We start from the raw sequence: 26,909 nt of genomic DNA on the forward strand, positions 1-26,909 counted from the left end.
GTAGAGGGGAGACTGAAGGAAACAGACCCAGATCACATCTGGCCACCCAGAACCAGGACCGGTTGTAGAGGGGAGACTGAAGGAAACAGACCCAGATCACATCTGGCCACCCAGAACCAGGACCGGTTGTAGAGGGGAGACTGAAGGAAACAGACCCAGATCACATCTGGCCACCCAGAACCAGGACCGGTTGTAGAGGGGAGACTGAAGGAAACAGACCCAGATCACATCTGGCCACCCAGAACCAGGACCGGTTGTAGAGGGGAGACTGAAGGAAACAGACCCAGATCACATCTGGCCACCCAGAACCAGGACCGGTTGTAGAGGGGAGACTAAAGGAAACAGACCCACATCTCAAATGGTTTGAAGGAAACAGACCCAGACTGGAGAGACTGAAGGAAACACTGCACATTTACCAGATAGATAGATGTTCATCCTGTATTCATCTGTCTTCATGAGTTTACTAATCCAGACACCAGGGTTTCTCCTACCAATGGGTGAGAGGTAGTGAGGGAGATCAATCTGGTCAGAGAATCGAGTTCCCAAACCATCTCCTCACCAATGGGTGAGAGGTAGTGAGGGAGATCGATCTGGTCAGAGAATCGAGTTCCCAAACCATCTCCTCACCAATGGGTGAGAGGTAGTGAGGGAGATCGATCTGGTCAGAGAATCGAGTTCCCAAACCATCTCCTCACCAATGGGTGAGAGGTAGTGAGGGAGATCGCTCTGGTCAGAGAATCGAGTTCCCAAACCATCTCCTACCAATGGGTGAGAGGTAGTGAGGGAGATCAATCTGGTCAGAGAATCGAGTTCCCAAACCATCTCCTCACCAATGGGTGAGAGGTAGTGAGGGAGATCGATCTGGTCAGAGAATCGAGTTCCCAAACCATCTCCTACCAATGGGTGAGAGGTAGTGAGGGAGATCGATCTGGTCAGAGAATCGAGTTCCCAAACCATCTCCTCACCAATGGGTGAGAGGTAGTGAGGGAGATCGATCTGGTCAGAGAATCGAGTTCCCAAACCATCTCCTACCAATGGGTGAGAGGTAGTGAGGGAGATCAATCTGGTCAGAGAATCGAGTTCCCAAACCATCTCCTCACCAATGTGAAGCTTTAGTGTTTGTTTTCTTCAGATGTTGGAACAAAGTGACTACCAGGCATTAAATCTGTCGTCTTGTATTTTATTATCTGTGGTTAACCTGAATCTCAAGGTTATATTCAACAGTGATTTTGCCATGAATGAAAAGTAAACCTAAGACACTTCACCCTCTCAGACTTGACAATATTAAAGAGCCCATCCGGTCCAATTAAATTGATCACTCAACGAACAAATCACCCCCATGTCAAAATAATCACACTGGTCATAAACAGGAAGTGGAGTGGAGGAAACCGATCCCTTGTCAAGTCAGTCTATGAAGACGGACATGCTCACTCGCAGTCAGACACTTCCCCATTGGCTCCTCCTCCTCCGCCAGCTCTCTGCCTGGTGATTGGCTCCTCCGCCAGCTCTCTGCCTGGTGATTGGCTCCTGGAGGGAGTGCCATGGCCGTCACTAGCAGAGTGGTGCAGCCTTACCCCTTGATCACGGCGATGGGTCGTAGTTTGATGGCTTTCTTGCTGATTCCAGCATCGTGACACGTGTTGACGACATCACACACGTTTTGTACGACTCCGGAGCCTAGAAATGGTAAGAAAATACTGTTAGCCTTTTAACACAATAGCCACGACCCCCCACTGTAGCTATAGCATGACTAGTCTGGGTGAAAATACTGTTAGTCTTTTAACACAATAGCCACGACCCCCCACTGTAGCATGACTAGTCTGGGCGAAGCATGACTAGTCTGGGCGAAGCCTACCCCTTCCATGACTAGTCTGTGCGAAGCGAAGCCCCCTTCCATGACTAGTCTGTGCGGCTAAGCCTACCCCTTCCATGACTAGTCTGGGCGAAGCGGCCTACCCCTTCCATGAAGCCTACCCCTTCCATGACTAGTCTGGGGGCGAAGCCTACCCCTTCCATGACTAGTCTGGGCGAAGCGAAGCCTACCCCTTCCATGACTAGTCTGGGCGAAGCCTACCCCTTCCATGACTAGTCTGGGGCGAAGCCTACCCCTTCCATGACTAGTCTGGGCGAAGCCTACCCCTTCCATGACTAGTCTGGGCGAAGCCTACCCCTTCCATGACTAGTCTGGGTGAAGCGAAGCCTACCCCTTCCATGACTAGTCTGGGGGCGAAGCCTACCCCTTCCATGACTAGTCTGGGCGGCGAAGCCTACCCCTTCCATGACTAGTCTGGGGCGAAGCCTACCTCTTCCATGACTAGTCTGGGCGAAGCGAAGCCTACCCCTTCCATGACTAGTCTGGGCTGGGAAGCGAAGCCTACCCCTTCCCTGACTAGTCTGGGCGAAGCGAAGCCTACCCCTTCCATGACTAGTCTGGGCGAAGCCTACCCCTTCCATGACTAGTCTGGGCGAAGCCTACCCCTTCCATGACCCTTCCATGACTAGTCTGGGTGAAGCGAAGCCAACCCCTTCCATGACTAGTCTGGGCGAAGCGAAGCCTACCCCTTCCATGACTAGTCTGGGCGAAGCGAAGCCTACCCCTTCCATGACTAGTCTGGGCGAAGCGAAGCCTACCCCTTCCATGACTAGTCTGGGCGAAGCGAAGCCTACCCCTTCCATGACTAGTCTGGGCGAAGCGAAGCCTACCCCTTCCATGACTAGTCTGGGCGAAGCGAAGCCTACCCCTTCCATGACTAGTCTGGGCGAAGCGAAGCCTACCCCTTCCATGACTAGTCTGGGCGAAGCGAAGCCTACCCCTTCCATGACTAGTCTGGGCGAAGCGAAGCCTACCCCTTCCATGACTAGTCTGGGCAAAGTCTACCTCTTCCATGACTAGTTTGGGCGAAGCCTACCCCTTCCATGACTAGTCTGGGCGAAGCCAAGCCTACCCCTTCCATGACTAGTCTGGGCAAAGTCTACCTCTTCCATGACTAGTCTGGGCGAAGCCTACCCCTTCCATGACTAGTTTGGGCGAAGCGAAGCCTACCCCTTCCATGACTAGTTTGGGCGAAGCGAAGCCTACCCCTTCCATGACTAGTCTGGGCGAAGCCTACCCCTTCCATGACTAGTTTGGGCGAAGCGAAGCCTACCCCTTCCATGACTAGTTTGGGCGAAGCGAAGCCTATCTCTTCCATGACTAGTTTGGGCGAAGCGAAGCCTACCTCTTCCATGACTAGTTTGGGCGAAGCCTACCTCTTCCATGACTAGTTTGGGCGAAGCGAAGCCTTCCTCTTCCATGACTAGTTTGGGCGAAGCGAAGCCTACCTCTTCCATGACTAGTCTGGGTGAAGCGAAGCCTACCCCTTCCATGACTAGTCTGGGCGAAGCGAAGCCTACCCCTTCCATGACTAGTCTGGGTGAAGCGAAGCCTACCTCTTCCATGACTAGTCTGGGCGAAGCGAAGCCTACCCCTTCCATGACTAGTCTGGGCGAAGCGAAGCCTACCCCTTCCATGACTAGTCTGGGCGAAGCGAAGCCTACCCCTTCCATGACTAGTCTGGGCGAAGCGAAGCCTACCCCTTCCATGACTAGTCTGCGAAGCCTACCCCTTCCATGACTAGTCTGGGCGGCGAAGCCTACCCCTTCCATGACTAGTCTGGGCGAAGCCTACCCCTTCCATGACTAGTCTGGGCGAAGCGAAGCCTACCCCTTCCATGACTAGTCTGGGCGGCGAAGCCTACCCCTTCCATGACTAGTCTGGGCAAAGTCTACCTCTTCCATGACTAGTTTGGGCGAAGCGAAGCCTACCCCTTCCATGACTAGTCTGGGCGGCGAAGCCTACCCCTTCCATGACTAGTCTGGGCAAAGTCTACCTCTTCCATGACTAGTCTGGGCGAAGCCTACCCCTTCCATGACTAGTTTGGGCGAAGCGAAGCCTACCCCTTCCATGACTAGTCTGGGCGAAGCCTACCCCTTCCATGAAGTCTGGGCAAAGCCTACCTCTTCCATGACTAGTCTGGGCGGCCTAGCCCCCTTCCATGACTAGTTTGGGCGAAGCGAAGCCTACCCCTTCCATGACTAGTCTGGGCGAAGCCTACCCCTTCCATGACTAGTTTGGGCCTACCCTTCCATGACTAGTCTGGGCGAAGCCTACCCCTTCCATGACTAGTTTGGGCGAAGCGAAGCCTACCCCTTCCATGACTAGTCTGGGCAAAGTCTACCTCTTCCATGACTAGTCTGGGCGAAGCCTACCCCTTCCATGACTAGTTTGGGCAAAGCGAAGCCTACCCCTTCCATGACTAGTCTGGGCGAAGCCTACCCCTTCCATGACTAGTTGGGCAAAGTCTATCTCTTCCATGACTAGTCTGGGCGAAGCCTACCCCTTCCATGACTAGTTTGGGCCGAAGCCTACCCCTTCCATGACTAGTCTGGGCGAAGCCTACCCCTTCCATGACTAGTTTGGGGGCGAAGCCTATCTCTTCCATGACTAGTTTGGGCGAAGCGAAGCCTACCTCTTCCATGACTAGTTTGGGCGAAGCCTACCTCTTCCATGACTAGTTTGGGCGAAGCGAAGCCTTCCTCTTCCATGACTAGTTTGGGCGACGAAGCCTACCTCTTCCATGACTAGTTTGGGCAGTAAGCGAAGCCTACCTCTTCCATGACTAGTTTGGGCGACGAAGCCTACCTCTTCCATGACTAGTTTGGGCGAAGCGAAGCCTACCTCTTCCATGACTAGTTTGGGCGACAGAGAGGTGAAGCCTACCTCTTCCATGACTAGTTTGGGCGAAGCCTACCTCTTCCATGACTAGTTTGGGCGAAGCCTACCTCTTCCATGACTAGTTTGGGCGAAGCCTACCTCTTCCATGACTAGTTTGGGCGAAGCCTACCTCTTCCATGACTAGTTTGGGTAAAGCGAAGTCTACCTCATCCATGACTAGTTTGGGCGAAGCGAAGTCTACCTCATCCATGACTAGTTTGGGTGCAGTAAAGCGAAGCCTACCTCATCCATGACTAGTTTGGGCGAAGCGAAGCCTACCTCTTCCATGACTAGTTTGGGCGAAGCCACCCTGATGGCGATACCCTTGTCTGCCAGCTTGTCCAACACGTCCTGGAAGTCGACAGAGAGGTGGATTTGGCCCGAGACAGAGCCCGACCCTGGAGACAAGAGTTCAATGTTGAGTAAAAGATGTTCTTTATAATGAACAGATGGAGGCAGTCCATCGTTACTACTTGTTATAGTATAAATATAATATAATATATGCCATTTAGCAGACGCTTTTATCCAAAGCCACTTAGTCATGTGTGCATACATTCTACGTATGGGTGGTCCCGGGAATCGAACCCACTACCCTGGCGTTACAAGCGCCATGCTCTACCAACTGAGTTACAGAAGGACATACCTAGGAACACAGTGACAGAGAGGTGCAGTAAAGCGACAGAGAGGTGCAGTAAAGCGACAGAGGTGTAGTAAAGCGACAGAGGTGTAGTAAAGCGACAGTGGTGTAGTAAAGCGACAGAGGTTCAGTAAAGCGACAGAGAGGTGTAGTAAAGCGACAGAGAGGTGTAGTAAAGCGACAGAGAGGTGTAGTAAAGCGACAGAGAGGTGTAGTAAAGCGACAGAGAGGTGTAGTAAAGCGACAGAGAGGTGTAGTAAAGCGACAGAGAGGTGTAGTAAAGCGACAGAGAGGTGTAGTAAAGCGACAGAGAGGTGTAGTAAAGCGACAGAGGTGTAGTAAAGCGACAGAGAGGTGTAGTAAAGCGACAGAGAGGTGTAGTAAAGCGACAGAGGGTTGTAGTAAAGCGACAGAGGTGGTAAAGCGACAGAGGTAGTAAAGCGACAGGGAGAGGTGTAGTAGAAGCGACAGAGGTTGTAGTAAGGGACAGAGGGTTGTAGTAAGGGACAGAGGGTTGTAGTAAAGGGACAGAGGTGTGGTAAAGCGACAGAGAGGTGCAGTAAAGCGACAGAGAGGGGGGTGCAGTAAAGCGACAGAGGTGTAGTAAAGCGACAAAGGTGTAGTAAAGCGACAGAGGTGCAGTAAAGTCGACAGAGGTGCAGTAAAGCGACCAGAGGTGCAGTAAAGCGACAGAGAGGTGCAGTAAAGTCGACAGAGAGGTGTAGTAAAGCGACAGAGAGGTGTAAAGCGACAGAGAGGGTAGTAAGTCGACAGAGAGGTGTAGTAAAGCGACAGAGGTGTAGGACAGAGGTGTAGTAAAGCGACAGAGGTGTAGTAAAGCGACAGGTGTAGTAAAGCGACAGAGAGGTGTAGTACAGAGGTGTAGTAAGTCTACAGAGAGGTGCAGTAAAGCGACAGAGGTGTACAGTAAGCGACAGAGGTGTACAGTAAAGCGACAGAGGTGGTAGTCGACAGAGGTGCAGTAAAGTGACAGAGAGGTGCAGTAAAGCGACAGAGAGGTGCAGTAAAGCGACAGAGAGGTGCAGTAAAGCGACAGAGAGGTGCAGTAAAGCGACAGAGAGGTGCAGTAAAGCGACAGAGGTGTAAAGCGACAGAGAGGTGTAGTAAAGCGACAGAGAGTGTAGTAAAGCGACAGAGAGGTGTAGTAAAGGGACAGAGAGGTGTAGTAAAGAGCGACAGAGGTGTAGTAAAGCGACAGAGGTGTAAAGCGACAGAGGTGTAGTAAAGCGACAGAGGTGTAGTACAGAGGTGTAAAGGACAGAGGTGTAGTAAAGCGACAGAGAGGTGCAGTAAAGCGACAGAGGTGTACAGTAAAGCGACAGAGGGTACCTGGTAGTCTAAGCGACAGAGAGGTGCAGTAAAGCGACAGGGAGAGGTGCAGTAAAGCGACAGAGAGGTGCAGTAAAGCGACAGAGAGGTGCAGTAAAGCGACAGAGGTGTAGTAAAGCGACAGAGAGGTGTAGTAAAGCGACAGAGAGGTGTAGTAAAGCTACAGGAGGTGAGAGGTGTACCAGTAAAGCGACAGAGAGGTGCAGTAAAGCGACAGAGAGGTGCAGTAAGCGACAGAGAGGTGTAGTAAAGCGACAGGGATGAGGGGGTGTAGTAAGCTACAGGAGGTGAGTAAAGGACAGAGAGGTGTAGTAAAGCGACAGAGAGGTGTAGTAAAGCGACAGAGAGGTGTAGTAAGCGACAGAGAGGTGTAGTAAGCGACAGAGAGGTGTAGTAAAGCGACAGAGAGGTGCAGTAAAGCGACAGAGGTGTAGTAAAGCGACAGAGGTGTAGTAAAGCGACAGAGGTGTAGTAAAGCGACAGAGGGTGTAGTAAAGGGACAGAGGTGTAGTAAAGCGACAGAGGTGTAGTAAAGTCGACAGAGAGGTGGTAAAAGCGACAGAGGTGTACAGTAAAGCGACAGAGGTGTACAGTAAAGCGACAGAGGTGTAGTAAGTCGACAGAGGTGCAGTAAAGCGACAGATGAGGTGCAGTAAAGCGACAGAAAGGTGTGTACCTAAAGCTACAGAGAGGGCAGTAAAGCGACAGAGAGGTGTAGTAAAGCGACAGAGAGGTGCAGTAAAGCGACAGAGAGGTGCAGTAAAGCGACAGAGAGGTGTAGTAAGCCTGGTAGCGCCGTGGCAGGTGGTGCCGAAGGTCTCCGTCATGCCCTGTTCCGTGCCAGGGATCAGGACGTAACTGCAGGTGCCCATCGTGCCACCGATCAACACCGGCTGGCCTGTCAGCTGATTGGACCAGAAACAGGAAGCATTTTAAAAACAGTCTGCATCAAAATGGCACTACTTTAGGGCCAGAGAACATGGGCTGTCAGAATGGCCCTAAAGTAGATAGTCAATAATGTTATAGGTAACATTAAACCATGACTTCATTCTGTATTGATGTTGAGGAGGGGGGTACCTGGTAGTCTACAGGGATGAGAGAGGGGGGTATACCTGGTAGTCTACAGGGATGAGGAGGGGGTACCTGGTAGTCTACAGGGATGAGGGGGGACCTGGTAGTCTACAGGGATGAGGGGGGGGTGTACCTGGTAGTCTACAGGGATGAGGGGGGGACCTGGTAGTCTACAGGAATGAGGGGGGGAACCTGGTAGTCTACAGGGATGAGAGGGGGGTATACCTGGTAGTCTACAGGGATGAGGGGGAACCTGGTAGTCTACAGGGATGAGAGGGGGGGTATACCTGGTAGTCTACAGGGATGAGGGGGGAACCTGGTAGTCTACAGGGATGAGAGAGGGGGGAGGGTATACCTGGTAGTCTACAGGGATGAGGGGGGAACCTGGCAGTCTACAGGGATGAGGGGGTATACCTGGTAGTCTACAGGGATGAGGGGTACCTGGTAGTCTACAGGGATGAGAGAGGGGAGGGTACCTGGTAGTCTACAGGGATGAGGGGACCTGGTAGTCTACAGGGATGAGGGGGGGTACCTGGTAGTCTACAGGGATGAGGGGTGTACCTGGTAGTCTACAGGGATGAGGGGGTACCTGGTAGTCTACAGGGAGGGATGAGAGGGGATGAGGGTATACCTGGTAGTCTACAGGGATGAGGGGTGTACCTGGTAGTCTACAGGGATGAGGGGGTACCTGGTAGTCTACAGGGATGAGAGGGGGGTATACCTGGTAGTCTACAGGGATGAGGGTGTACCTGGTAGTCTACAGGGATGAGGGGGTGCACCTGGTAGTCTACAGGGATGAGGGGGTACCTGGTAGTCTACAGGGATGAGGGGGGTACCTGGTAGTCTACAGGGATGAGGGGGGTACCTGGTAGTCTACAGGGATGAGGGGGTGTACCTGGTAGTCTACAGGGATGAGGGTGTACCTGGTAGTCTACAGGGATGAGGGGGTACCTGGTAGTCTACAGGGATGAGGGGTGTACCTGGTAGTCTACAGGGATGAGGGTGTACCTGGTAGTCTACAGGGATGAGGGAGTACCTGGTAGTCTACAGGGATGAGAGGGAGTACCTGGTAGTCTACAGGGATGAGGGGGTACCTGGTAGTCTACAGGGATGAGGGGTGTACCTGGTAGTCTACAGGGATGAGGGGGTACCTGGTAGTCTACAGGGATGAGGGGGTGTACCTGGTAGTCTACAGGGATGAGGGGGGTACCTGGTAGTCTACAGGGATGAGGGGAGTACCTGGTAGTCTACAGGGATGAGGGGGTGTACCTGGTAGTCTACAGGGATGAGGGTGTACCTGGTAGTCTACAGGGATGAGGGTGTACCTGGTAGTCTACAGGGATGAGAGGGTGTACCTGGTAGTCTACAGGATGAGGGTGTACCTGGTAGTCCCACAGGGGATGAACCTGGTAGGGGTACCTGGTAGTCTACAGGGATGAGGGGTACCTGTTAGTCTACAGGGATGAGGGGTACCTGGTAGTCTACAGGGATGAGGGGGGGTGTACCTGGTAGTCTACAGGGATGAGGGTGTACCTGGTAGTCTACAGGGATGAAGGGGTGTACCTGGTAGTCTACAGGGATGAGGGGGGGTACCTGGTAGTCTACAGGGATGAGGGGTGTACCTGGTAGTCTACAGGGATGAGGGGTGTACCTGGTAGTCTACAGGTGGATGAAGGGGGTACCTGGTAGTCTACAGGATGAGGGGAGTACCTGGTAGTCTACAGGGGATGAGGGAGTACCTGGTAGTCTACAGGGATGAGGGGTGTACCTGGTAGTCTACAGGGATGAGGGGTACCTGGTAGTCTACAGGGATGAGGGGGTACCTGGTAGTCTACAGGGATGAGGGGGGTACCTGGTAGTCTACAGGGATGAGGGTGTACCTGGTAGTCTACAGGGATGAGGGAGTACCTGGTAGTCTACAGGGATGAGGAGTACCTGGTAGTCTACAGGGATGAGGGTGTACCTGGTAGTCTACAGGGATGAGGGAGTACCTGGTAGTCTACAGGGATGAGGGGGAGTACCTGGTAGTCTACGGGGGATGAGGGGGTACCTGATAGTCTACAGGGATGAGGGGTGGTGTGGAGGGAAGGCCCGGGTGGATGAAGGGGTACCTGGTAGTCTACAGGGATGAGGGGGGTGGTGTGGAGGGAAGGCCCGGGTGGATGAAGGGGTACCTGATAGTCTACAGGGATGAGGGGGTGGTGTGGAGGGAAGGCCCGGGTGGATGAAGGGGGTACCTGGTAGTCTACAGGGATGAGGGGGTGGTGTGGAGGGAAGGCCCGGGTGGATCCCTTGCGATGCAGCAGCAGAGTCTTCTGTTTCCCATCCACCATGTGTTCCTCCACCTTGGCGATGTTATGAGACACGTCATAGATCACATGCATGTCCAGGTCATCAGGAGTGGTGGTGAACACCTTAGGCAAACGCCTGGAGGAGACAGAGACGCGGAGAAGTCACACTGGAGTGGGGGGTTACCTGTCTCAGGTGGGGGTCAGTTAGGGTCAGTTACCTGTCTCAGGTGGGGTCAGTTACCTGTCTCAGGTGGGGTCAGTTACCTGTCTCAGGTGGGGTCAGTTACCCGTCTCAGGTGGGGTCAGTTACCTGTCTCAGGTGGGGTCAGTTACCCGTCTCAGGTGCGGTCAGTTACCCGTCTCAGGTGCGGTCAGTTACCCGTCTCAGGTAGGGTCAGTTACCCGTCTCAGGTAGGGTCAGTTACCCGTCTCAGGTGCGGTCAGGTAGGGTCAGTTACCCGTCTCAGGTGCGGTCAGGTAGGGTCAGTTACCCGTCTCAGGTGCGGTCAGGTAGGGTCAGTTACCCGTCTCAGGTGCGGTCAGGTAGGGTCAGTTACCCGTCTGAGGTGCGGTCAGGTAGGGTCAGTTACCCGTCTCAGGTGCGGTCAGGTAGTCTCAGTTACCCGTCTGGAGGTGCGGTCAGGTAGGATCAGTTACCCGTCTCAGGTGCGGTACCAGGTACCAGGGTCAGTTACCCGTCTCAGGTGCGGTCAGGTAGGGTCAGTTACCCTGTCTCAGGTGCTTGTCAGGGTAGGGTCAGTTACCCGTCTCAGGTGCGGTCAGGTAGGGTCAGTGATTACCCGTCTCAGGTGCGGTCAGGTAGGGTCAGTTACCCGTCTCAGGATAGGGTCAGTTACCAGGTCTGGGGGGTGCTGGTCAGGTAGGGTCAGTTACCCGTCTCAGGTGTTCGGTCAGGTAGGGTCAGTTACCCGTCTCAGGTAGGGTCAGTTACCCGTCTCAGGTGCGGTCAGGTAGGGTCAGTTACCCGTCTCAGGTGCGGTCAGGTAGGGTCATTACCCGTCTCAGGTGCGGTCAGGTAGGGTCAGTTACCCGTCCAGGTGCGGTCAGGTAGGGTCAGTTACCCGTCTCAGGTGCGGTCAGGTAGGGTCAGTTACCCGTCTCAGGTGCGGTCAGGTAGGGTCAGTTACCCGTCTCAGGTGCAGTTACCTGGTCAGGTAGGGTCAGTTACCCGTCTCAGGTAGGGTCAGTTACCCGTCTCAGGTGCGGTCAGGTAGGGTCAGTTACCCGTCTCAGGTTCTTGGTCAGGTAGGGTCAGTTACCCGTCTCAGGTAGGGTCAGTTACCCGTCTCAGGTGCGGTCAGGTAGGGTCAGTTACCCGTCTCAGGTGCGGTCAGGTAGGGTCAGTTACCCGTCTCAGGTGCGGTCAGGTAGGGTCAGTTACCCGTCTCAGGTGAACAATGCGGTCAGGTAGGGTCAGTTACCCGTCTCAGGTGCGGTCAGGTAGGGTCAGTTACCTGTCGTGTGAGGAAGGTCATAGAGGAACGGTTGACCCAGGCATAGGTGCCGGCGGCAGCCATTCCTTTCAGGTAGTCTTGTCCCTCCTCTGAAAAGATACGGGCGCACGCCAGCTGACGATCGTTCACCTGGATCTTGTCTCGCTTCATCGCCTTCTCCATGGCAACCAGGGCATCTACCAGAACATATACGGTACCAGTCAAAAGTTGACACCTAATTATTCAAGGGTTGTTCTTCAGTGGCTTCAGGAAGTATTCAGACCCCTTGACTTTTTCCACATTTTGTTAGGTTAGCCTTGTTCTAAAATGGATTAAATTGTCCCCCCACAATGCCCCATAATGACAAAGTAAAAAGATTTTTGCTAATTTATAAAAAAAACAATATCACATTTACCTAAGTACTCAGACCCTTAATTCAGTGATACAGTGATTACAGCCTCGAGTCTTCTTGGGTATGACGCAACAAGCTTGGCACACCTGTATTTGGAGAGTTTCTCCCATTCTTCTCTGCAGATCCTCTCAAGCTCTGTCAGGTTGGATGGGGAGCGTCGCTGCACAGCTATTTTCAGGTCTCTCCAGAGATGTTCGATCAGGTTCAAGTCTGGGCTCCGGCTGGGCCACTCAAGGACAGACTTGTCCTAAAGCCACTCTTGCGTTGTCTTGGCTGTGTGCTTAAGGTTGTTGTCCTGTTGGAAGGTGAACCTTCGCCCCAGTCTGAGGTCATGAGCATTCTGGAGCAGGTTTTCATCAAGGATCTCTGTACTTTGCTCCGTTCATCTTTCCCCTCTGACCAGTCTCCCAGTCCCTGCCGCTGAAATACATCCCCACAGCATGATGCTGCCACCACCATGCTTCACCGTAGGGATGGTGCCAGGTTTCCTCCAGACATGACGCTTGGCATTCAGGCCAAGAGTCCAACCTTGGTTTCATCAGACCAGAAAATCTTGTTTCTCATGGTCTGAGTCCTTTAGGTGCCTTCAGGAAAACTCATAGCAGGTTGTCATGTGTCTTTTACTGAGGAGTGGCTTCCGTCTCCCCACTCTACCATAAAGACCTGATTGGTGGAGTGCTGCAGAGATGGTTGTCCTTCTGGAAGGATCTCCCATATCCACAGAGGAACTCTGGAGCTCTGTCAGAGTGACCATCGGGTTCTTGGTCACCTCCTGACCAAGGACCATCTCCCCGATTGCTCAGTTTGGCCAGGTGACCAGCTCTAGGAAGAGTCTTCTTGGTCGTTCCAAACTTCTTCCATTTAAGAATGATGGAGACCACTGTGTTCTTGGGGACCTTCGAGGTTGCAGAAATGCTTTGGTACCTGGTACTCCTTTGGTGCTTTGGTAAAGTAACAGTCTTATTCTAAAACAGATCAATGCATATTTTTCCCTTTATTTAACCAGGTAAGTCATTGATAAACAACAACAACAACAACCTGACCAAGACAGAGAACGCCAGTGACCACGTTACAGACAAACAGCAACAACAACCTGCGAACCAGCAACAGCAGACAAGTGACCACGTTACAGACAAACAGCAACAACAACCTGACCAAGACGAGAACCAATACACCGCGCAGCAACGCAGACAAGTGACCACGTTACAGACAATTCTTTAAAACAAAACGCAAAAATGACCACATTACAGACAAACAGCCAACATGGGTAGAGAGAGCAGTCCTACCTGTCGCCACCTGGTGCCCAGAACCCCCCAACTGCCACTGTGGATCATCAGCAACACACCTGGCCCTTGACGATGCCCATCTTCTTAGCAGCATAGTCATTACAGATCTCAACCACCACCTGGATCTCAGCGTAGTGGTTCCCTGCCCCCAGAGTACCCAGCTGGAATAAGGACAGGTCATCCCTGTCGCCACCAGCCCAGTACTGCCACTGTGGATCATCTCATAGTCATAGATCTCATCCACCACCTGGATCTCAGCGTAGTGGTTCCCTGCCCCCAGACCCAGCTGGTACCCAGCTGGAATAAGCTGGAATAAGGGTCATTATCCACCAGATCTCAGCGTAGTGGTTTCCTGCCCCCAGAGTACCCAGCTGGAATAAGGACAGGTCATTATAGATCTCTGCATAGTGGTTCCCTGCCCCCAGAGTACCCAGCTGGGAAAAGGACAGGTTAGGGAGTGGCGTTACCTGAGGCAGGCCTCTCTCTTGGCCTTGGAGGAGACCTTGTTGGGGGTCAGGGGTCAGGGTTGGAGGAGAGTTAGGGAGTGGCGTTACCTGAGGCAGGCCTCTCTTCAGGCCACTCTTCTTGGCCTCTCTTCTTGGAGGAGACCTTGTTGGGGGTCAGGGGTCAGGGTTAGTTAGGGTGTGGTGTTACCTGAGGAAGGCCTCTCTTCTTGGCCTTGGAGGAGACCTTGTTGGGGTCAGGGGTCAGGGTTAGTTAGGGAGTGGTGTTACCTGAGGCAGGCCTCTCTTCTTGGCCTTGGAGGAGACCTTGTTGGGGTCAGGGGTAGTTAGGGTGTGGTGTTACCTGAGGAAGGCCTCTCTTCTTGGCCTTGGAGGAGACCCTTGTTGGGGGTCAGGGGTCAGGGTTAGTTAGGGTGTGGTGTTACCTGAGGAAGGCCTCTCTTCTTGGCCTTGGAGGAGACCTTGTTGGGGTCAGGGGTCAGGGTTAGTTAGGGTGTGGTGTTACCTGAGGAAGGCCTCTCTTCTTGGCCTTGGAGGAGACCCTTGTTGGGGGTCAGGGGTCAGGGTTAGTTAGGGAGTGGTGTTACCTGAGGCAGGCCTCTCTTCTTGGCCTTGGAGGAGACCTTGTTAGACAGCAGGGGGGTCGGCCTGCAGCATCCTGCCATACTCCTCACAGTGCTCCTTATCCTCTGCCCAGGCATAGCCTTCTCTGAGGGACCAGTCCACTCCCATCTCTAGAGCCTCCTCTAGATCCCTGTAACAGACAGCAGGGTATTGGTGTATTGGTGTCTGCAGACAGCAGGGTATTGGTGTATTGGTGTCTGCAGACAGCAGGGTATTGTTGTATTGGTGCCTGCAGGGTATTGTTGTATTGGTGCCTGCAGGGTATTGTTGTATTGGTGCCTGTAGACAGCAGGGTATTGGTGGATTGGTGCCTGCAGGGTATTGTTGTATTGGTGCCTGTAGACAGCAGGGTATTGGTGCCTGCAGACAGCAGGGTATTGGTGTATTGGTGCCTGCAGACAGCAGGGTATTGGTGCCTGCAGACAGCAGGGTATTGGTGCCTGCAGACAGCAGGGTATTGGTGTGTTGGTGCCTGCAGACAGCAGGGTATTGGTGCCTGCAGACAGCAGGGTATTGGTGTCTGCAGACAGCAGGGTATTGGTGCCTGCAGACAGCAGGGTATTGGTGTCTGCAGACAGCAGGGTATTGGTGTCTGCAGACAGCAGGGTATTATTGGTGTATTGGTGTCTGTAGACAGCAGGGTATTGGTGTCTGCAGACAGCAGGGCCTGCAGACAGCATTGCCTGTAGTGTATTGGTGTCTGTAGACAGCAGGGTATTGGTGTCTGCATACAGCAGGGTATTGGTGTATTGGTGCCTGCAGACAGCAGGGTATTGGTGTATTGGTGTCTGTAGACAGCAGGGTATTGGTGCCTGCAGACAGCAGGGTATTGGTGTTTTGGTGCTTGTAGACAGCAGGGTATTGGTGTCTGCAGACAGCAGGGTATTGGTGTATTGGTGCCTGCAGACAGCAGGGTATTATGCCTGCAGGGTATTGATTGGTGTCTGCAGACAGCAGGGTGTTGGTGTCTGTAGACAGCAGGGTATTGGTCTATTGGTGCCTGCAGACAGCAGGGTATTGGTGCCTGCAGACAGCAGGGTATTGGTGTATTGGTGTCTGCAGACAGCAGGGGGTATTGGTGCCTGCAGACAGCAGGGTATTGGTGCCTGCAGACAGCAGGGTATTGGTGCCTGCAGACAGCAGGGTATTGGTGCCTGCAGACAGCAGGGTATTGGTGTATTGGTGCCTGCAGACAGCAGGGTATTGGTGTATTGGTGCCTGCAGACAGCAGGGTATTGGTGTATTGGTGCCTGCAGACAGCAGGGTATTGGTGTATTGGTGCCTGCAGACAGCAGGTGTATTGGTGCCTGCAGACAGCAGGGTATTGGTGCCTGCAGACAGCAGGGTATTGGTGTATTGGTGCCTGCAGACAGCAGGGTATTGGTGTATTGGTGCCTGCAGACAGCAGGGTATTGGTGCCTGCAGACAGCAGGGTATTGGTGTATTGGTGCCTGTAGACAGCAGGGTATTGGTGTATTGGTGCCTGCAGACAGCAGGGTATTGGTGTATTGGTGCCTGCAGACAGCAGGGTATTGGTGCCTGCAGACAGCAGGGTATTGGTGTATTGGTGCCTGCAGACAGCAGGGTATTGGTGCCTGCAGACAGCAGGGTATTGGTGTATTGGTGCCTGCAGACAGCAGGGTATTGGTGTATTGGTGCCTGTAGACAGCAGGGTATTGGTGTATTGGTGCCTGCAGACAGCAGGGTATTGGTGTATTGGTGCCTGCAGACAGCAGGGTATTGGTGTATTGGTGCCTGCAGACAGCAGGGTATTGGTGTATTGGTGCCTGCAGACAGCAGGGTATTGGTGTATTGGTGCCTGCAGACAGCAGGGTATTGGTGTATTGGTGCCTGCAGACAGCAGGGTATTGGTGTATTGGTGCCTGCAGACAGCAGGGTATTGGTGTATTGGTGCCTGCAGACAGCAGGGTATTGGTGTATTGGTGCCTGCAGACAGCAGGGTATTGGTGCCTTGGTGTATTGGTGCCTGCAGACAGCAGGGGTATTGGTGCAGACAGCAGGGTATTGGGTGCCTGCAGACAGCAGGGGTTATTGGTGCCTGTATTGGTGCCTGCAGACAGCAGGGTATTGGTGCCTGTAGACAGCAGGGTATTGGTGCCTGCAGACAGCAGGGTATTGGTGTTTTGGTGCTTGTAGACAGCAGGGTATTGGTGCCTGCAGACAGCAGGGTATTGGTGTCTGCAGACAGCAGGGTATTGGTGTCTGTAGACAGCAGGGTATTGGTGTATTGGTGCCTGCAGGGTATTGGTGCCTGTAGACAGCAGGGTATTGGTGCCTGTAGACAGCAGGGTATTGGTGTATTGGTGTCTGCAGACAGCAGGGTATTGGTGCCTGTAGACAGCAGGGTATTGGTGTATTGGTGCCTGCAGACAGCAGGGTATTGGTGCCTCCTTACTTGGCAGTCATAGGGATGACTCCTTGGAGCCGACTCCTACAGGGATGTGGTCAAACAGGGCCTGAGCCAGCTGCTCCTTGACAGGCTGGACGTCTCCCTCATCTAGGTTGGTCCTTAGTAGACGCACTCCACAGTTAATATCAAACCCCACACCACCTAGCTGCACACACAGACAGCACACACAGCACACACACACACACACACACACACACACACACACACACACACACACACACACACACACACACACACACACACACACACACACACACACACACACACACACGGTTAATGTCAAACCCCACACCAGAGATTAGACAGGACAGCCTGTTGGACTGTGTGTATCCCTCTGTACCTGGGGATACGACAGCGTTGGGGTCGCTCATGTCAAAGGCAGCCATGTTTCCTATGGCGAACCCATACCCTGCAGTGGCAGTCTGGCAGGCCGATGGACTTCTGAGGAGGGAGAGAGAGAGAGAGAGGTTTGGGGACACTATCAGGCCATGTTTCCTATGGCGAACCCATAGCAGTGGCAGTCTGGCAGGCGATGGACCTCTGAGGGGAGAGAGAGAGAGAGAGAGGTTTGGGGACACTTCAGGCCATGTTTCCTATGGCGAACCCATACCCCGAGTGGCAGTCTGGCAGCCGATGGACTTCTGAGGGAGAGGCAGCCATGAGACCCAGAGTGGAGAGAGACTTCTGAGAGAGGAGAGAGAGAGAGAGAGAGAGAGAGAGAGAGACAGAGAGAGAGAGACAGAGAGAGAGAGAGGTTTGGGGACACTATCAGGCCATGTTTCCTGGACTGACAAGGTTAAGAGAAATCCTGGACTGACAAGCAAACTTATTGGAGAATCTCCATTGAAACAGCTTCTTAGTCTGTGACAAGGCTAAATATGTGTCTGGGAGAAACATAGTCTGTGACAAGGCTAAATATGTGTCTGGGAGAAACCGGTGAGATATTACAGAGTGTCAATATGTCCGTTTATAGCTGGTTAGATAACGGTTGTCAGCGTCATCTCTGACTTGTGTTAAGGACTGATCCGGACCAGACATCTACTTACATGGACTATACCCGGCAGAGCTGCAACGTTTCCAATCTGTTTCATGGCGGGGAGAAACCCACCAAAACCTGACGACAATAACAACAACAACAACCAAATGAGTCATATCAACGGGGAAAACAATACAGGAGCTTGTCTGTTAACATGGCATCATCGTGTTGTTGTTGTCTACCTCCTCCTTTACACGCGTTACGCAGCTCCTCAAACATCAGCTTCTCCAGGGACTCGTTGACGTAAAAAACTCCTTCCACCTGGAATGAGATGGGAAGGATTTGATGAGCTGTCCAAGTCCATACGACATATTAGGTTAGCTCAATGAGATAGCTTGTGTAGCTACTACGCTCTTACACCTGATCTACATACAAAAGACAAGAGCAACAATAACAGAGTCAAGCTGGATTTGTAGCAAGCCACGTCTGAAGCTATCAAACTACGGACATGTGCTAACGTTAATTCATTCCATATAAGTTCGTTTTAGCTTAATCACCTGCATATTTGGGACGAAACCTTTCTTGATTCGCCAGCAGTTCTTGTCAATCTTGTCCAAATATTGTAACTCGTCATTGTACGATCGACTCATGATATGATTATGTCACTAGCTGTTTATTCCACTTGTATTTCAGCAGTGTCTGATTCAGTTCTGAACCAACAAACTACAACTACGGCAACTCAGAGGCGTCCGTACAAAACGCGTTTTTGGAAAACTGAATAATGACGCAGCTGTAAATGTTTTTCAATTTATCGCGTTTATTTTTGAATGGATTTAAATATTGATCTTGGATAACACCATATTATAGTCTTTCCGAACAAATACATGTTCCCTAATATCCTAGCAAAGTTTTATTTTTTGAAAACATTTGTGGTTATTATTTTCCTATATTAGTCTTTTTTGACTTTCCGTAGTTGAAGTCAGAACGCTAATCTCTTTCCGTAGTTGAAGTCAGAACGCTAATCTCTTTCCGTAGTTGAAGTCAGAACGCTAATCTCTTTCCGTAGTTGAAGTCAGAACGCGAATCTCTTTCCGTAGTTGAAGTCAGAACGCTAATCTCTTTCCGTAGTTGAAGTCAGAACGCTAATCTCTTTCCGTAGTTGAAGTCAGAACGCGAATCTCTTTCCGTAGTTGAAGTCAGAACGCTAATCTCTTTCCGTAGTTGAAGTCAGAACGCTAATCTCTTTCCGTAGTTGAAGTCAGAACGCGAATCTCTTTCCGTAGTTGAAGTCAGAACGCTAATCTCTTTCCGTAGTTGAAGTCAGAACGCGAATCTCTTTCCGTAGTTGAAGTCAGAACGCGAATCTCTTTCCGTAGTTGAAGTCAGAACGCGAATCTCTTTCCGTAGTTGAAGTCAGAACGCTAATCTCTTTCCGTAGTTGAAGTCAACTATTTGATAACATTTGTTGACCATCGAGCTTCTGTCAAAGCCTCTTCAATCTTCACGATTGTAATACGTAGAAATCTTCAACTATCTCTACTTGCAATTAAGACCTCTTTAGTTAACATGAACTGTATGGTGTGAAATGATTAAGGCTTGCAATAAGTTAATAACAAGAGAAAACCACTAAACTAAAGTAAGTGAAATGCTGCTGGCTCGCTAGCTACCAGATAGGTTAACCAGCTAGCTGCTCTTCTACATGTGGGTTTGTATTGTTCTAGCTAGATAAACACCATCATACCAGAAGTGTGCTGTGCATAATGAAACGTATCTGTCTGTATACAGTATGAATTTCTAGGCCAGTGTACCTGCTATAACGTTAGATTGTCACACTGATGAATGTTAGCATTTTACTTTCATAATTCAGTCTTTCTTAACACAGTTGGCAAGTAATGAAAGTAAAAGAGTTCCAGCTAGCATTGTGTTTCTACTGTAAAGAGGTGACTTGGCGTTGCCAAGTGTTTTCTACTTCATTGTGAAAACCGACATCATGCTCAGAAAGTCGGGCGCTTTGTGAAAAGGGTGTTTTGGAAGATGACCGTAATGATTCATGATGAACCAGGGAGAGAAGACCACAATTGGGTCTGAATTATTGAATTTCTGTCCTTAAAATGTCTGATCATGTTCTGTGTGTTGGTTACCTAACCCTGTCCCATCGGTCTCTCTCTCCCTCTGTCTGTCTCTCTCCCTCTGTCTGTCTCTCTCCCTCTGTCTGTCTCTCTCCCTCTGTCTGTCTCTCTCCCTCCCTCCCTGTCTGTCTGTCTCTCTCCCTCCCTCCCTGTCTGTCTGTCTCTCTCTCTCCCTCCCTCCCTGTCCCATCGGTCTCTCTCTCCCTCTGTCTGTCTGTCTCTCTCTCTCTCTCCCTCCCTCCCTGTCCGTCGGTCTCTCCCTCCCTCCCTGTCTGTCTGTCTCTCTCACTCCCTCCCTGTCCGTCGGTCTCTCTCTCCTAAGCATGAAACTACGTGTGAGGATAAACAAGCAGACCAGCCGGGTGAAGCTGGAGGGAGAGGAGCCCACTCTGACAGAGCTCAACGTTCAAATCAGAGAGATCCTTCTGCCTTCACATGGCCTCAGGTTAGTTAGACCCTCAGGTTAGTTAGACCCTCAGGTTAGTTAGTCCCTCAGGTTAGTTAGTCCCTCAGGTTAGTTAGTCCCTCAGGTTAGTTAGTCCCTCAGGTTAGTTAGTCCCTCGGGTTAGTTAGTCCCTCAGGTTAGTTAGTCCCTCAGTCCCTCAGGTTAGTTAGTCCCTCAGGTTAGTTAGACCCTCAGGTTAGTTAGACCCTCAGGTCAGTCCCTCAGGTTAGTTAGACCCTCAGGTTAGTTAGACCCTCAGGTTAGACCCTCAGGTTAGTTAGTCCCTCAGGTTACTTAGACCCTCAGGTTAGTTAGTCCCTCAGGTTACTTAGACCCTCAGGTTAGTTAGTCCCTCAGGTTAGCTAGTCCCTCGGGTAAGTTAGTCCCTCGGGTAAGTTAGTCCCTCGGGTTAGTTAGACCCTCAGGTTAGTTAGACCCTCAGGTTAGTTAGACCCTCAGGTTAGACAGTCCCTCAGGTTAGTTAGTCCCTCAGGTTAGTTAGTCCCTCAGGTTAGTTAGTCCCTCAGGTTTCGTTAGTCCCTCAGGTTAGTTAGTCCCTCAGGTTAGTTAGTCCCTCAGGTTAGTTAGTCCTTCGGGTTAGTTAGTCCCTCAGGTTAGTTAGTCCCTCAGGTTAGTTAGTCCCTCAGGTTAGTTAGTCCCTCAGGTTAGTCACTTTCTCCTTCTGTTGCTAAAGGGCAATTCCATGGTAGACTCAGATTTTCACTATAAAAATGTCTGCCGAACAAAAAAACATTGATTTCAAAGTTTAACAAACCATACAACTCTATGCACAAGGACGACTTTTAAAAATTGCCACTTACAATTTTCCCAAAACAACTTTAGAGGAAGAACTGGGCAGAAACTAAGTTTGCTAACATAATAAAACTAAGGGAGATTTGACTGTAATTCTGGAACGAAACTTTGCATCTGGAGATTTTCCAGTAAATGTGTTCTTTTTATAAATGTTTTGTGTAAATTATTCAACGAGGTCATTGTTCATAGTTGTATGGTTTATGAAACTTAGAAATCAATGGTTTGTGTTTAGCAAACATTTCAAAGTGAAACATCGATGTCTCTGTGTAATTCCGTTAGTGTGGAAGGTTATTGTTTATTTTATTTATTTTTATTTTACCTTTATTTAACCAGGCAAGATCAGTTAAGAACAAATTCTTATTTTCAATGACGGCCTGGGAACAGTGGGTTAACTGCCTGTTCAGGGGCAGAACGACAGATTTGTACCTTGTCAGCTCGGGGGTTTGAACTTGCAACCTTCCGGTTACTAGTCCAACGCTCTAACCACTAGGCTACCCTACCGCCTCTCCACTCTAACCACTAGGCTACCCTACCGCCTCTCCACTCTAACCACTAGGCTACCCTACCGCCTCTCCACTCTAACCACTAGGCTACCCTGCCGTAATGGTTTAACTTTAGCTGTGTATTATGTGTGTTTATATATTGTTAGTAAAGTATGAGGACCATATATTGAATGCTGTAAAGTTTACCCATAGTGGTTGGGGCTCAGATCGTACCTCTCCTCTGTCCCCCACAGCCCAGACACAGAGTTCACCTTGTCCCTGAACGGCTCAGATCTTCTATCTGATTCTGGTCAGACTTTGTCCTCCTGTGGCATCGTCACTGGGGACCTGGTCTGTGTCATCTTGCCTCCATCTGTGGCTGTGCCCTTCGCTGCCCCTGCCCCCTCCGCCCGCCAGGCTGTGCCCTCAGGCTCCCCTGCTTCCTCTGCTGCCTTTGCCTCTTCAGCCCACCAGTCACCCAGCAACAGCAGCAGCAGCAGTAGTAGTAGTCCTGGGCTGTACCAAGCTGTACACCCACCAGCCCAACGCTCCAGTGAGGTGAGCCCTCATCTCCTAACACCAGTAGTATATTATATTACAGTATAGTAGTAGTAGAATATAGTAGTAGTAGAATATAGTAGTCGTATATTACAATACAAGTATTCAGACCCCTTGACCTTTTTCCACATTTTGTTAAGTTACAAACTTATTCTATAATTGATTCAATAATTTTTTTCCTCTTCAATCTACACACAATACCCCATAATGACATCACAATACCCCATAATGACATCACAATACCCCATAATGACATCACAATACCCCATAATGACATCACAATACCCCATAATGACATCACAATACCCCATAATGACAACGTGAAAACGGATTTTTAGAATTTTTTGCAAATTCATTTAAAAAAACAAAAAACAGATACCTTATTTACATAAGTATTCAGACCCTTTGCTATGAGACTCAAAATTGAGCTCAGGTGCATCCTGTTTCCATTGATCATCCTTGAGATTGTTCTACAACTTGGAGTCCAACTGTGGTCAATTCAATTGATTGGACATGATTTGGAAAGGCACACACCTGTCTATATAAGGTCCCACAGTTGACAGTGCATGTCAGAGCAAAAACCAAGCCATGAGGTCGAAGGAATTGTCCGTAGAGCTCCGATACAGGATTGAGTCATGGCACAGATCTGGGGAAGGGTTCCAAAACATGTCTGCAGCCTTGAAGGTCCCCAAAAACACAGTGGCCTCCATCACTCTTAAATGGAAGACGTTTGAAACCACCAAGACTCGAGCAGGGCCATGGTCAAGGAGCTGACCAAGAACCCGATGGTCACTCTGACAGAGCTCCAGAGTTTCTCTGGGGAGATGGGAGAACCTTCCAGAAGGACAACTATCTCTGAAGCACTCCACCAATCAGGCCTTTATGGTAGAGTGGCCAGACGGAAGCAACTCCTCAGTAAAAGGCACATGGCGGCCCGCTTGGAGTTTGCCAAAAAGGCACCTAAAGACTCTCAGACCATGAGAAACAAGATTCTGTGGTCTGATGAAACCAAGATTGAACTGTTTGGTCTGAAGGACAAGCGTCACGTCTGGAGGAAACCTGGCACCATCCCTACGGTGAAGCATGGTGGTAGCAGCATCATGCAGTGGGGATGTTTTTCAGCAGCAGGGCCTGGGAGACTAGTCAGGATTAAGGGAAAGCTGAACAGAGCAAAGTACAGAGAGATCCTTGAATGAATGAAACCGGCTCCAAGGCGCTCAGGATCTCAGACTGGGGTGAAGGTTCACCTTCAAACAGGACAATGACCCTAAGCACACAGACAAGACAACGCAGGAGTGGCTTCGGGACAAGTCTCAATGTCCTTGAGTGGCCCAGCCAGAGCCCGGATTTGAACCCGATCGAACATCTCCGGAGAGACCTGAAAATATCTCTGCAGCGACACTCCCCATCCAACCTGACAGAGCGTGAGAGGATCTGCAGAGAAGAATGGGAGAAACTCCCCAAATACTAGTGTGCCAAGCTTGTAGCTTCAAATCCAAGAAGACTGGAGGCTGTAATCGCTGCCAAAGGTGCTTAAGCAAAGTACGGAATTAAGGGTCTGAGGACTATGTAAATATGTAATAATATGTAAATGTATGTATGTATGTGTGTGTGTGTGTGTGTGTGTGTGTGTGTGTGTACAGTATGTGTATGTGTACAGTATGTGTGCTGTATGTATGTATGTGTGTGTGTGTGTGTGTGTGTGTGTGTGTGTGTGTGTGTGTGTGTGTGTGTGTGTGTGTGTGTGTGTGTGTGTGTGTGTGTGTGTGTGTGTGTGTGTGTGTGTGTGTGTACTGTATGTATGTATGTGTGTGTAAATCGTATGCTTGTACTGTGAGTTTTGTATAACTCTAATAGGGCACTGCTGTTGACTGTCTTCTCAGTACCAGATAGTCACCATGCTAATGTGTTGTTGATCCAGGCCAGCACCAGCAAGGGGGCGGAGCCTCAACAGGAAGTGGTCAGAGAGGAGGAGGAGGAGCAGGAAGAAGAGGCAGGTCAGTGGGTGTGGGAGCCCATGCTGTGTGGGGAGGCAGAAGGAGGGAAGGTACCCCATTCCCTGGAGGTTCTGTACCACCAGGCTCAGAGCAGCAGTACCTGTGATGCCCTGATGGTGGCAGTCCACCTCCTGATGCTGGAGACTGGCTTCCTGTGTCAGGTAAGCCTCTACAGGAGACGTGGGGGGGGGGGGACAGACAGACAGACAATCTCAATTGAATACAACTCGCATTCCTCTCTGCTTCCTTCCTCAAAACCCATTGGAGGAGAAGGTCAGGTGGGAGGGACCTCTGGCTTTCTCATCCAATGGGTTTGAGAAGGAGGCGAGGAGAGAGGACGCTAGGAGTATGCAATCGAGATTCTCTCTGGGATTTGCATCCCAAATGGCACCCTAGTCTCTACATAGTGCACTACTGTTGACCAGAACCCTATTCCCTAAATTGTGTGTGTGTAGGGCTCTGAGGGCGTCCTGGTGAGATGCCAGCTGGGTGGAGGGCACCAGGAGGGCTGTACAGACTGCAGTATGCCCATCCTCTCTGTGACGACAGCCTGGCCTTGGTCCTAGCTGTCCCCATGGGACCCGTTCTGGTTATCAACGGTCAGTCTCACTGTTTCTCAAAGCTGTGGTCCAAATGGGATCCTATTCACTATATGGTTTATTACTTTTGACCAGAGACTATAGGGCGCTTTTTAAAAATTTTACCTTTTATTTAACTAGGCAAGTCAGTGAAGAACAAATTCTTATTTTCAATGACGTCCTAGGAACAGTGGGTTAACTGCCTGTTCAGGGGCAGAACGACAGATTTGTACCTTGTCAGCTCGGGGATTCGAACTTGCAACCTTTCGGTTACTAGTCCAACGCTCTAACCACTAGGCTACCCTGGGGGAGACCATGGGGGGGACCATAGGGCGCTATAGAGGACATCTGGAAGGACCATAGGTGGCCATCTGGAAGGACCGTATGGTTCTATAAGGGGCCATCTGGAAGGGCTCTACAGGGGCCATCTGGAAGGACCGTATGGTTCTATAGGGGGCCATCTGGAAGGGCTCTATAGGGGGCCATCTGGAAGGGCTCTATAGGGGGCCATCTGGAAGGACCACAGGGCTCTATAGGGGGCCATCTGGAAGGGCTCTATAGGGGGTCATCTGGAGGGGCTCTATAGGGGCCATCTGGAAGGACCATAGGGCTCTATAGGGGCCCATCTGGAAGGGCTCTATAGGGGCCATCTGGTAGGGCTCTATAGGGGGCCATCTGGAAGGACCGTAGGGCTCTATAGGGGGCCATCTGGAAGGGCTCTATAGGGGCCATCTGGAAGGACCGTAGGGCTCTATAGGGGCCATCTGGAAGGACCGTAGGGCTCTATAGTGGCCATCTGGAAGGACCGTAGGGCTCTATAGGGGGCCATCTGGAAGGACCGTAGGGCTCTATAGGGGGCCATCTGGAAGGACCGTAGGGCTCTATAGGGGGCCATCTGGAAGGACCGTAGGGCTCTATAGGGGGCCATCTGGAAGGTCCGTAGGGCTCTATAGGGGGCCATCTGGAAGGGCTCTATAGGGGCCATCTGGAAGGACCGTAGGGCTCTATAGGGGGCCATCTGGAAGGACCGTAGGGCTCTATAGGGGGCCATCTGGAAGGGCTCTATAGGGGCCATCTGGAAGGACCGTAGGGCTCTATAGGGGGCCATCTGGAAGGACCGTAGGGCTCTATAGTGGCCATCTGGAAGGACCGTAGGGCTCTATAGGGGCCATCTGGAAGGACCGTAGGGCTCTATAGTGGCCATCTGGAAGGTCCGTAGGGCTCTATAGTGGCCATCTGGAAGGTCCGTAGGGCTCTATAGTGGCCATCTGGAAGGTCCGTAGGGCTCTATAGTGGCCATCTGGAAGGCAGTCTCAGTCTTTGACATAGCTATATATCCATCTCTGCTTGTCATTTATTGATTGGTCTCCCCCTGATTGATCGGTATATTGCTCCCCTCTGCAGCCACCCTGAAGATGAACCAGCAGGTGGACACAGTGAGGAAACTGTCGCTGAAACCCTCCACATATGTGACTGACCAGTGGACAGGTTAGTGTGACTGACCAGTGGACAGGTTAGTGTGACTGACCAGTGGACAGGTTAGTGTGACTGACCAGTGGACAGGTTAGTGTGACTGACCAGTGGACAGGTTAGTGTGACTGACCAGTGGACAGGTTAGTGTGACTGACCAGTGGACAGGTTAGTGTGACTGACCAGTGGACAGGTTAGTGTGACTGACCAGTGGACAGGTTAGTGTGACTGACCGGTGGGCAGGTTAGTGTGACTGACCGGTGGACAGGTTAGTGTGACTGACCAGTGGACAGGTTAGTGTGACTGACCAGTGGACAGGTTAGTGTGACTGACCAGTGGACAGGTTAGTGTGACTGACCAGTGGACAGGTTAGTGTGACTGACCAGTGGACAGGTTAGTGTGTCTGACCAGTGGGCAGGTTAGTGTGACTGACCAGTGGACAGGTTAGTGTGACTGACCAGTGGACAGGTTAGTGTGACTGACCAGTGGACAGGTTAGTGTGACTGACCAGTGGACAGGTTAGTGTGACTGACCAGTGGACAGGTTAGTGTGACTGACCAGTGGACAGGTTAGTGTGCGTTAATCTACAGTTGGTAGTGTTTGTTCTGTCTGTCCTGTTCCAGGTCGATAGTGTCTGTCCTGTTCCAGGTGATAGTGTCTGTTCTGTCTGTACTGTTCCAGGTGACAG

The 26,909-nt window shown here is 51.2% G+C and overlaps 2 protein-coding genes and 1 pseudogene across 3 annotated transcripts in view; 2 read left to right on the forward strand and 1 right to left on the reverse strand.

Moving 5' to 3' along the window:
* Window positions 1–1,164: 1,164 nt before the first annotated feature.
* Window positions 1,165–18,532, reverse strand: LOC127920659 (RNA-splicing ligase RtcB homolog; annotated as a pseudogene).
* LOC127920657 (F-box only protein 7-like) lies at window positions 18,004–24,587 on the forward strand. 2 transcript variants are annotated; one of them, XM_052504662.1, is made up of 4 exons: window positions 18,004–18,125; window positions 20,201–20,323; window positions 21,873–22,176; window positions 24,098–24,587. In XM_052504662.1, the coding sequence occupies exons 1-4, from the start codon at window positions 18,076–18,078 to the stop codon at window positions 24,488–24,490; spliced, it is 870 nt and encodes a 289-aa protein (XP_052360622.1). In that variant the 5' UTR covers window positions 18,004–18,075; the 3' UTR covers window positions 24,491–24,587. The 2 variants fall into 2 exon arrangements, with proteins under 2 accessions (XP_052360622.1, XP_052360623.1); XM_052504663.1 differs by lacking the exon at window positions 18,004–18,125 and adding an exon at window positions 18,887–19,385 and having other exon boundaries at window positions 24,098–24,582.
* A 2,274-nt stretch (window positions 24,588–26,861) lies between these two features.
* Window positions 26,862–26,909, forward strand: part of LOC127920658 (F-box only protein 7-like) — a 28,579-nt gene continuing 28,531 nt past the window's right edge. The window contains exon 1 of the mRNA XM_052504665.1: window positions 26,862–26,902. The gene's annotated coding sequence lies outside the window, so the exon portion shown is untranslated. The remainder of the gene's footprint in view (window positions 26,903–26,909) is intronic.

This window comes from Oncorhynchus keta, unplaced genomic scaffold (assembly GCF_023373465.1).
Source record: "Oncorhynchus keta strain PuntledgeMale-10-30-2019 unplaced genomic scaffold, Oket_V2 Un_contig_2021_pilon_pilon, whole genome shotgun sequence".
In the NCBI taxonomy this organism is placed as follows: Eukaryota; Metazoa; Chordata; class Actinopteri; order Salmoniformes; family Salmonidae; genus Oncorhynchus; species Oncorhynchus keta.

What these genes read in the sequence shown, in the direction of transcription:
- LOC127920657 (XM_052504662.1), top strand. Translation starts at nt 18,076, where the DNA reads ATGAGATGGGAAGGATTTGATGAGCTGTCCAAGTCCATACGACATATT. An exon ending in CTGCCTTCACATGGCCTCAG is followed by an intron (nt 20,324 to 21,872) that starts GTTAGTTAGACC and finishes TGTCCCCCACAG; the next exon opens with CCCAGACACAGAGTTCACCT. An exon ending in CAGCCCAACGCTCCAGTGAG is followed by an intron (nt 22,177 to 24,097) that starts GTGAGCCCTCAT and finishes TTGTTGATCCAG; the next exon opens with GCCAGCACCAGCAAGGGGGC.